General features: G+C 37.8%; 1 protein-coding gene across 6 annotated transcripts in view; it reads right to left on the reverse strand.

Annotated features, from left to right (window-relative positions):
- FRY (FRY microtubule binding protein) overlaps positions 1-12,137 on the reverse strand; it is a 224,677-nt gene that overhangs the window by 124,878 nt on the left and 87,662 nt on the right. For 4 of the 6 annotated variants that reach the window (XM_084200872.1, XM_084200873.1, XM_084200871.1 and 1 more), the window contains one exon: positions 4,108-4,307. In XM_084200872.1, the coding sequence (XP_084056998.1) occupies positions 4,108-4,227 (120 nt within the window). In that variant the 5' untranslated portion in view covers positions 4,228-4,307. Of the gene's footprint in view, positions 1-4,107; positions 4,308-9,210; positions 9,443-12,137 lie in introns of those variants that run through there. The other 2 variants (XM_084200870.1, XM_084200874.1) reach the window with 2 other exon arrangements.

A 12,137-nucleotide genomic window follows, 5' to 3' on the forward strand; every position in this document is an offset into this window, starting at 1 on the left:
ATAAAACTGCTTGGTATTATCATAGCCTACATAAATCTTACTAGTTATCACAGCCCAGTCCTCAGAAAACAAAAACCTACTTCCATTTCTCCCAAGTCTCTTCTTAGCCTATTCTTCTCCTACCTAGAGAAAGTGAAGCCTGGACTGAAGCTAATCAGAAACAAGTCCCATTATACATATTGGTGGGTCAGTCTCTGCAATTTGCATTATTCTTTCACTTTTTTCAAAGTCTCCTGAACCATCTGCTAGGTTATTATCACCAGCCCAGTCTTGAAATAGATCTCTATTTTAATGTCTTCAAGCTCCTAAGGAAATGGGAGTAATAAAGACACTAGTATCAACCACATCACTCCTTTCAGGGTTTTTCCTAATGGTGAGATGAAACCTGCCTAAGTTACATGCAGAATACATGAATATGCTTATAGTCCCAATCCTATAATGAGTAAATTCTGTTCTTGAGCTCAGTATTCAGATAGATCCCGAATTTAGACAAGCACAGTAAAAGAAGATGCTTGCAGGAGAAAAGCATAATGAAAGTTTACCAACAGCTAAATTAACCATTAACAACTGTCAATGCCTGTAGCTCCCTATGTTTTATCAATGTCTACAGCTGTGTGTAAGTACTGCTGAAAGCTGTATTTAAAGATTAGCCTGCTCTGTATGCACAGGATGAATTATTACCCAAAGTGATAATCAACAGTCCTAAAAAAGGAAACTGTTTTCTGGGTTTTCTCCTTACAGAGCTATGGTACATATTCTTTCATTTGAACTGGCAAGAATATTTCCCTGCCTTCCTCTTTCTAGCTTCATTTCAAGGTCACCACTGCTTGAAAAAAAAAACTAGCACTAATAAAATATCAGATTGTGTTTATAAGTGAATCAATGTAGAGAAGATTTAAAATAAAAATTGATAAAAATGAAACATTATTTAAGTGAGTTGTGAAAAAAGGTCTGTGGAATGAAATTTTACTATTTGTTAAAAATAAGAACAATAACCTACAGAAAAGAACCAGGAAATTATTAAAGATTATCAGGGAAATATTATTTACATTTCATTCATGGAAATTTTCTTTTTTAAACTGGACAATCCACTTTAATCAAGTCTGATGTCAAATACTTTTAATTTGAAATAATATAACTTGACAATCTGGGTACAGCAGTTAATCATTAAAAATTAGCCACATGATTACGAACTTTTAATTACTGACTTGTTTTTTTATATATTAAAGATCCTAAAAAGGGGAAAAATTGACCTGAAATTCTGAATAAAATATTCTGCAGACAAAGCAAAAAAACGTCAAATCTAGAAACAAAAATTTTCCATTTTAACTCGTTAAAGACTTAGCAGTGTATAGCTGACATTATATTAATGTCTAGAAAATAGATTAACTGGGGAGTGTGTTTTTTAAGATGATCACTGCCAGATCCAGTAACCAAAATGTCAAATGATACTTGGTTGCCAGCAGGGGCAGCAGCATGAGTGGGCGACACTGCCCTCTGCTTTCTCTCCCGTTGGAATATTGCTATCCCAGATGAGACCTCATGGGGCTCCAGGAAGGGCTGGGATCTGCTGTGCCCTTCACTGACTCCCTACAAAATAGCAAAGTTTTCTAGTGCCCTTCTAGCATCTGCAACTCATGGTGTGACACAAACATGGTTTTCCAACATAATTGTCAGAGCACTGCAATTTACACTTCAGCTCTGTGTGCACAACAAAAGAAAGAGACTGATATATTACACAGGCATATGGAACCTAAAGAAACAGAGAGAAAAATTCATAAAAACAACAGTAATGATAATCAGAAAGTATAAACAGGCAGAATATGTGTATCAAAAGAATGATCCAGGTAAAAAAGGTACCAATAAATATTTAATTTAACCATAGTAACTTCAGAGCTTCAATGTGAGCTAGATTTGGTGATAAGAGATATGCAAAGGCAACAGTATTATAAACAGATCTTTTTATCTTCTCCAGAAGATATCCTAAGTATTCATCACTCATTATAAAATTAAACTGTCATATCTTGTAATGACTTGGAGAAATCAAACTAGAAATAGCTCAGTGTTGAGCACTGTGCATGTTTGACTTCCTTTGAAGTACACTTGAGTTTAATTAGAACATAAACTTCAAAGAGTTCACCATCTGACTTCCTATTGTGAAAAAAGGCCAAAAGGTAGCTTTTCACCATCAATTTATAAACTTCGTCTCCCAAACCCCTGGGACCTCCTGGTCACAATTCTAATCAGTAGATTAAAATTAAAGCTGCTAAACATCCAGCAGCTACCTCACCAAAAGGGTAGACTTATATTCTTATTGTTATTCATGAATAATTTTTTACATTTTCCCTTGTCACTTCTTTCATTACAACCTAATTATTTCAAGATCATTTTGACTGAATGTCTACAGAATCCTGCTTACTCATTGGTCACAGCCAACCTCAAACAGCAGCATGCCATGGCTTGTAGGTTTTATTAGTACTAATGAGATGTGAGTATGTAATTGAATTATTGTTAGTGTCTCATGGTCAGACCCCTGTAAAAAATACATTCTGAAAATGATGACAGGAAGGTGACATTCCAGTCTCTTTTAATATTTCGACATTCTACATTGAATTTACCAAATAAAATTCCTTTGAATAACCTCTAGAATAAGATCGACATTCAGATAATAATAGTTTCTCAAAGTGAAAAAACAACATATTACCACACAGCAACTCAGAATCATCTTAACACAAGGTGAAACGGGAATAAATCCATGCCTGAAATCTTGCATGAAAATGCAGAGGTTCATGTTTAAGAGTAACAAAGGTGCTGCAAGGAAATTATGTCCTCAGTACTGGTCTTGTTGTTGTTTTCCTGATCTTGTCGAGCAATTTTATACACATTTTGTTTTAAAATTTTAAAAATGTTCTCTGGGCATTACATGAAGACTGGATGGTAATAAATAGCTGCTGGTATTTTATTTTTTAAAACGACCTACACTATGACTGTCAGTTTATTCTACTTCTCGCGATTTGGAGGGAACACATCAAAGAAGAAAAAAATGGATTTTTGCCATAATATTCTTTACTGTAAGATTTTTTTGGTGTTATTTCCAAATTACATAAGATAGCTCTGTCATCTTGCATCTAGCTAATGTTTCAGAAGAAAGCCTGGTAAAATTTTCGAAGCATCAAATACTTCTGAATCTAAATCAAAGCTAAACAGATGCCATCAGAATAAAGAAAATTTTAATTTTGCCCTTCAAAATATCCTGCAAATGGGGAGCTGAACTAAGTATTCTACATTGAAGCTTATAACAAAAACATTCTAAGCTTCTATTAAAATTCCCTTTTAGTACAGAAATCGAGATTTCGGGTTGTTTTTAGGTCTTGGAGTTTTTTTACCTCATCAGAACTAAAATATAAGTTATAGAAATATTCTTCCTTAATCAAAATAGCAAGAACGCATATAAAATGTAATCTCAAGTTAAATGAGCAGAGTCCTGAAAGTTCAGTTACATAAGACAAATTGTAACAGACATACTTGCGTGTTAAATTTGCCTAAAAATACAAATACCAATGGCTCTCTCACTGTGCAAGACCTTGCAATGTAACGCCTTTCTCAAGTTCTGCATGCTTTTTCATGTCTTGGAAAATAGGTGCTATAGTCCTCTGTTAGATTATGAAATCTACTACTGTCAGAACTAAAAGTGGTAGCCATTTTCATGTTTTAGCTGGAAACCTGTAATGTTCAGAAATACTGCTTTTATCATATTTCAGCATTTTCTAATCTATTTTGACTCAAGTGACTGCTCTCCCAGCTGTGAAATCTATTCTGGCTGACACCCCTTCTGCCTCTCAATCCCATTAGCGTATGCTCACATTGCAAACAGAAATTAAATATTAATTCCTTTTCATGTCACCCCTATGGCGTATCTTGCATACCTCTGCCCTCTCCCACAACATTCTAACTGCCACAGCAGCAGACCTTACAGTTTGGGAAACACTATCAAACTCCAACGCAGATTGCAAGCAAAACATTCTTCATTGCACAGCCTGCTTTTAAAACAAATTCAAAGCACAGAAAATATATATATATATACACATGGAGTTTCCTTTTACTCACAAGAGGTTCTGCCATGATGATGCGAATCTTGCGTTCGGCCAGGGTAGTGAAGTTCACAAACAAGCTCTTCAGGACATATTCCCCAGGTTTGCTGTCCGGGTCAATGCTGATGGGCAGCATGGCTGGGGGTCCTCTTTCTCTCTGGGTACCAGAAACAGGAGGGACAGGTGGCTTGATATATCCGTTACCAACTGGAGAAGCTGAAATGTAGAAAAGACACATTCACTCCTGGGCAATTCAACGTGGTTTAACTGTCACAGAGCACCTCAACAGCTCCCTACACGGTCAAAGCAAAACTGGAGACTGGCTGCTAGTCAAAGAAATACACAACACATCAATATAACTTCCATGGTACACCATAGGTAAAATGCACATTATCTAACTGGAAGAAGAAATCTAAGATGAAATATTTTATATTAAAATTGAGTGGTGTTTATTATGCAGTGCATACACAGTCCACTTTTTTTTTTTTTTAATGTGGTAGACTTGCTGATACCTATTTGAAAAACATCCTCATTTTTTTACCTTTTGCATTCAAGTCAAACCTGTAACTCAGCTGTCAACTAACAAAAATTTATTCTTTATTGCTACTCAAACGGCTTAGCCTTGCAGAAGACATGAGTCTGGTCTTTTGGCTATGGTGAGTTGTAAAGGATCTTATTCTCCTGTAATCTATACCAAGATCAGTCAAGAATGACTCAAAAAACAACATACATGTTACCAGTATAAATCTTACATAAAGAGTCAGACATGGAATGTTTTCCATGGCCAGAAAGTATTAATTATGCATTAGATTTCCTGAAAGAACCAAACCCCACAGCTCCATCTGTCACTTTTGAGATTACACCTGGTGTATTTTGTTCAGATTTGTGCTCTCCCATACAAGAATGACATTGCCATTCTGAAGCAAGGCCAAGAGAGGACCACAAAGATGGTCAGGGGCTTGCTAGGTTAGTAAAGGCTGAGTGTGCTGGACCAATTCAACCTTGAGAAGAGAAGCTCAGTGCACTCTTTAGCTACCTAAAGGAGTACAGCAAAGATGCCAAGGAAATAGATTCTTCTTTGTGCTGAGAATGACAGGACAAGAGGCAAGAGACACTAGCTTGAATGTGAGAAATTTCCATTAGATGTACGGAAATAATTTCCACTGTGAGTGGGTGATCAAACACTGATACATGTTGTCCAGAGATACAGCAGAAACTCCAACTTTGGAGACACTTGAAAGTTGACCAGACAAGGTCCTGAGATACCTTCCCCACGTGGTGAGCAAGCTGGGGCAGGACTAATCATCCATCAACAATACTTTCAATCTACATTATCCTGTGATTGAATTCCCCATAATGAGTATAAGATATTGTATACTACACTGAGCTCTACTTGCTGTTTTTCTGTGAATGAAGGAAAAAATAAATGGAAGCACTGCAAATGTCACCATTTTACACATTAAAATTACAACCCAAAATCCTCAGGGCTCAGCTCTTATTGGCAATAATAGTCATGTTTGGTGCTCAACTGGTAGCACTCTCTGTTAGTTTTGCCAGAGACTTTTAAAGCAGCAAATTAAGCAACACTGGCAAGACCAGCCATTATCCACTCTGAATGTAATAAAAGTGTCACAATGCCCAGGAGCGCTACTGGTGATTGGGACAGAGATGCTTTAAGGCAATACAAACCATGGAAATATTGTGAACCCAAACCATTACAGCACTTCCCCATAGCACTGCACTCCAGAGGGCTACATCTGCATCCAAGTTGCAAAGAAAAAAAGAAAGAGAGAAAGAAGAACAAACTACAATGATGGTTGCCTCACATCTAAGACCTTTAGTATACTTTTCCTTTGAGGTACAGAACTGTAAGTGTTACTGAAATTAATCATAATCATTAGGGACATATGATTGCTTTAACAATAAATTAGAGCTTTTTTACCTTTTCTATGGACTTTAACACTCCATTGCTGAACAAAAACTAAAAAAAAATTAAAAGAAGAAACTTTATGGTTTCAGAGTTTTTAAATAAGAACCCAAAATTACACACTGAAAAATAGAAAAGGATCCACTAGAGAAAAGAGAACATGTTTTCCTATAGAAAAATCAGTTTAGAAGTTCCTATATGACTATAATAGAAGACAGAAATGCTTCTCTTCATGTAGCTATTATTCTGCAAGCATAACACATCTATACTTCTCTTTGAAAATAACCCCTCACTGATGAGGTACAGCATCACTCTTCAGCACAGCAGCAGCACTTCTGCCACTGTGACAGATGTTTCCTGCTAGATTTGTTTCCTGCAAAGTTTCACTTGATTTTTTGAGGGCAAAAGCATTATCACAGAATCTTCCTGGCATTATGACTCTTTGCAAAAAACAAAGTGCATAAAACTCCTACATTTATACTACACAAGACTTGTTCTAAAAATACACTGTTGTTCTCAATAATAATCTACTTCAAAGTCCTGAATAAAGTGCTCCTCTGTCATCACCCAGGCTCTCTTAAAACTTAAACCTGAAGACAGTGGGATGCAAAGGATCAGATGCAAGTTTTTATGGACTATCAAATACACTAGGCAATGGAAATTTCTCCACAAATAGCTTCAGGATGGAGTCAGACAACATTCTTACAATTAGGAATATATTTGCCAAACGTGCGGTTTTGACCGGCTCACACCTATCCATGAAATTAGCTCGATCTCCAAGCGCTCAGTCAGGAGAATTCTTCGGTGAGCAGCGAAACCAATTTTCCCAAGGATCCGAGTCCTTTGTGCGGCGCAAGCCCCGTCCTTGGCAGGGCGGGCGGGCCGGGCTGCCCGCGCCGCTCCCGGCGCGCTGCCGAGCGCGGTGCCCGGGCCGGGCGGGCGGGCTGCCGGCCAGCGCGGCCCCTGCCAAGCACAACACTCCGGGCGGGGCCCGGCAGCCGGCCCGGGCTGCCTCTCGGAGGGACCGAATCGAACACAAACTTGCCTTCTGTTCCTCGGCAATTCTGCTTCAAACCTGGCTGCTAAGCTCAGAGCATCGGGGGGATTCAAGGCAGGCAGGCAGGCGGTGTGCGAGAGCAGGCACGCTGCACATCCCGGCCAAACCTCAGCCTCGCTACCTGGGAGCTGCCACCCTAATCTGCCACCATCGAAGCATTCAGCCAGGATTCTGAGACTGGAATTTAAATCCACATGGTCATTGTTAGTAGGAAGCCTTTTAACAATGATTCAGTTAGGTTTGTGACACAGGCGGATTTAATTTTTTTTCCCAGACATCTAACTGAAAAATCACTTATTTTCACACTGTAACAGAGGAATGCAATTATTTGTGAGATTTGCCAGTGCACCAAGAATTTTTATTCTAGTTCTTCTCAGAAATAAGGAACTTCACAACCTTTCCCCAAATACAGAAAAAGCACATCCTGGGGGTTAACATCTATCACTACTACAGCAATTACAGCAGTTTAGAGAAATGACTGACATATGACATTGATTTAGTTCAAGTCTTTAAAAGACCATTTTGTAGCTGTTAACTCCATTTAAGCATCTTTAGTGTGAAAGCTAACGTTGCCAACACTCTGAGGGTCTGGAGTTGATCATGAGTTGGTCATGAACTATTATATATAGGTTTGGCTTTCTAAGGCATCTTTTCAGCTTCGTTATCTGAAGCATTTGCATATGCTTGATATTTGCACCGAAAAAATCTGGCCCAGTGACAAGACTATCACTGATATCTATACTGATAATGTATGAGCTTTAACAGAATATAGCTTTTATGCCTAGATCTAGAGCCCTATAAAACTCACTTTAAAAAAGTTGCCCCTGAGACATAAAATTGGAAATCAAGGCTCAGAATTTAAGAAGTAGCTGCATTACTGGTTGGTTCCTTTATGTTGACACATTATAATGTGAGCCTTAGAAGTAGCAGTAAAAAGGATGGGCTCAGTTTCACCATCTACCCCAGTGAAACACTGCCCCATTAAATAAAATGCATAATTTTAACATGAGAAATCACCATGTATAGTTTGTGTGGGTGCATGCTGAAGATACATGGAAGGAGGTGGGTGGAAGGAAGGAGCTATACTCAATCTGAGGTACTGATTTCCTTAACAAATTTAGTTTTTATTGCCTGATTTCAAAATAATAAATTTTATACTAAGAGTAGCACCAGAACAAACCACAGAAGCATTTAGTTTGAAAGTCTACATATTGCAGAGTATTGGTCAACACACAAGTACTGTGTTAAGATAAACCCTTGACTTAGAGGAAACTAGCTCATCCCTCAGGAGAATGAATGGTGATGCACATGGAGGAGACCATGGTAACCCTGATGCCCAAGGACTCTGCAAGAGCAGAGGATGTACAGATAAAGTTTACAAAGTTGTATACATATTTAAAGCTCCTATCCTATGAAAACCTGTATCAAAGTTTAACCATGCTAGATCAACTACAAAATGTCTGTACCAACTGGAGGTGTAATTCTGTCTGAAGCATCTCTTCTTGTTTCCAACATGGTCCCTTTTTTTTCTACTAAATGTGCAATAAGCTGTATTTCAAATTATACTCTTATGCTACAGAGTATTTTCATTTAGCACATGCTATACCCATATACATAAAATTTTCTCAATTTTATGTATTTTTAAAAATTAAAGACAAGGCATAAATATGGAAATATTAGTCAAATATCACACATGGTTGTCATCACAACCATATATTATGGCCACAGAAAGGCCTCCTGACATAAAATCACTGCTAGATTTTTCCATGTATTGATCCTTTCCCTGATGGGAAAATCAGCTGTGAAAAAGCACAGTAGTTTTAGTGCAACGGTCAAAAGCTGATACTTGGGATAAGTACCAAATTAAATTATCATAAGAGAGTCCCTGCTATGATCTGCACTATTTTTCTTAGAGCTGTAAGAGGAACCAAAACAACTGAACAATCATAATGCACAAGCCAAGAATCTGTGCTACACTGGACAGAACTTCAGCCGCACAGTTACTGAATTTTCAGTATCTTTAAGCAGAAAAGCAGAGGTTGCATTTTTTAGTAAACTGTGTCAAATTTACACTTTAGCAGCAATGAACAAACTAATAAGACAAATGCAAACATCAACTCGCAGTATTTTCATACCTACCAAGCCCCTTTATAAAGCCGATCACGCTGGATTTTCTCCAACATGCTACTGTAATATCCATGAGCCTGTGAATACCTGAAATGTTCCACTCCTTCAGTTAGAAAAGTTAGAATCCTTTTCTAACTAAAATAGAAAAATAAATTAGTTGTTTCATAATCCTGTTTCACACTTCCTCACTGCTTGTGAGGAAGACATTTCCTTCGGTTTCTTGGTATTGTTTCTCAATAGACAAATGCTGAAGACCTGCAATGTCTGAGCCAGAGCAGGCCTGCAGATCAGCTCAGCCTTTCCATAACCAAAGGGGTAATTTTTAGCTTCAGCATATGATGATGACCACTCACAGAGTGGCTGCACATCTATATTTATCCACAAGTACATACTATGCTGACAGATTAGTGAAACTACTTCAGGCACTCCAAGAACATGAGACTGGATAATGGAGTTCGACAAAAACAAACCACACATATCAAACACATGTATTATCATACAATCCAAGCTGAAAGCAATTAGTATAGAAATGCAAAGCACAGTGACAACACAGGACGGGTTTTGTTTTGTAACTAAAGTCTTTTGGCCAAAAGAACATACAGTCTAAATTCCTTTCGATAAAGCCAACCCAGTATCTCTTCTTTTCCCGTGCCAAGAATCAGTGAGAAACCACATATCCTTAAGAACAACGGTACATCTGCTGCAGTAACTCTTGAGAAAATTTGCTTTGTTTTAGAATGGCAATTATAATATTTAAAAAGAAAACACATTATTAAATAAAGCACGAAGAATTTAATTTACAAGGATATGGTCAACATGCCACAAAAGGTTGCTTTTTCAGCTTTTGAAGAAGAACATTCCCAATTAATTCAAGCTTGATAGAGAATAAAAAAAGGAAACTTTTGCTGAAAGAAACAAACTAAAGGTCTAGCAGATCCATTTTTAACTTTGTGAAATAAATGGTAAGATTCCCAAGGAAAATGTTATTCCAGCATATTAGTAAGATGTCCTAATAGCACGAATAGCACTATTTTAATGTAAGTATGATTTTCATAATTAATTTGCATGTATTCAGTTCTGGGCCCCTCAGTTTAGGAAGGATGTTGAGATTCTTGAAGACGTCAAGAGGAGGACAACAAGGCTGGTGAAGGTCCTGGAACACTGAGGGAGCTGGGGGTGTTTAGCCTGGAAAAAAGGAGACTCAGAGGTGACCTTATCACTCCACAGCTCCCAGACAACTGACGAACGAGAGGACACAATCTGAAGCTGTGCCAAGGGAAATACAGCTTGGATGTTAAAAAGAAATTCTTCACTGAAAGGCTGACTGGGCAATGGAATTGTCGGCCCAGGGAGGTGCTGGAGTCACCATCCCCAGACGTGTTTAAAAAAGGACTGGACGTGGCATTTAGTGCCATGGTTCAGTTGATGAGGAGGTGTTAGGTCATAGATTGGATCAGATGATCTTAAAGGTCTTTTCCAACTTAGTTCATTCTGTGATCCTGTGAAATCTCAGTAAACATGTATTCTTAAACTCCAGACTCTAAAGACTGTCTAAAATAGTTCAGGCAACTATTGGAGAAGACAATCAGTCATTTTGTGCAACTGTCTTGACACAAGAAAATGACATAAAACTATCCCAACTCATCCTGACTTTCAAAAGCCTATTTAGTCCAAATACAGGATTCTTCAGGAAGACCTTCTTTGGTTGACCAATTAGATTGATGGCCTGCAATGCAACAAAGATAAAACTTAAACAATTACATGCAAAACAAAAGTCTGGAAATCCCTATGCCAGAGGAAATACTATCTAGTCTAGAAGATAAAATAGAGAAGAGACAGTAGGGTCAGAGGGGAAAATCCAACAGAAGTTCAAGATTCTGGAGCAAAGCAATTCATTTAGAAAACAAATCTAAAGGGAACAGATTTGGGAGGATATCCAATAAAGTGCTGAGATGACCTCAGCTCTCCAAAATGCGTATCTTCAAACACTTGATTATTCTGAAACTATAAGGGAGAAAAGGCTTTATACATTTCAGATTCCTCAATTTCTTTAAAGAGACATACTTTAGGAGATTAAGTTCTGTAAATTGGCATGGGGAAGAGAAAGGAAGAAGATATCTTCCATGATAAGGCACTGCAGGACTTGGTTACCAATTTACCCAAGACCAATATTTTAAATTATTTCTGTCTGAGTACTTAGTGAATAAATGTTGTTGCCAGGTTTAGACATACTTATTCCACTCTTTTCACAGTACTTGCGGAGCTACAAAAGACAGTTCTAAATCCTGTAGACTTGGTTTGGCAATTCTTGTCCAAACTATTCCTTTTACTGTAATAGGAGAATACAAATTTCATGCGAACTCAAGGAGCAGCAAGGATAGAAAATAGGAGACAAATTAATTAGTACATTCATGAAGAAGTGGCAGAATTGCCAATAAAGTGTAAGCTTTGGTCAACCCAATTACTTTGCTCAAGGAAAAGGAGGCTTGAACATTCTGTGTGTTTGTCTGTATGCATGTGTGCGTGTGTGCCCATACTCTCCATTCTTGAATTTATTTTCAGTATCTTATAAGAAAACAAGCCTAAAACAGACTATGTGGTATTTTTGGCTAGTTTCTTGTTACAAACTCATTCAGCGCTCCCCTTAATCCAAGGGTGGACAATGATTTGCAGAACGAAGCCTAAGAACATGTTTCAGATATGGTATTTTTTTAACAATCAGATCCAATCCTCTGCAGGAGAGAAATAAAACCTAGAAATAAATATATGGTCACTCAGTAGGCCTTATGGATGCAAAAACAGCACTTGTGGGGAATGCTCTTCTCTGCACATCTACAAAGAGTTCATATGTTCATTCCACTCAGAGATGCTTATGAAGCAGCCATTTTCTGTGATGGACCCCACCAGGAAATAATTAGTTTAATACAAATATCTT

This window comes from Fringilla coelebs, assembly GCF_963513975.1.
Source record: "Fringilla coelebs genome assembly, chromosome: 2".
Classification (NCBI taxonomy): domain Eukaryota; kingdom Metazoa; phylum Chordata; class Aves; order Passeriformes; family Fringillidae; genus Fringilla; species Fringilla coelebs.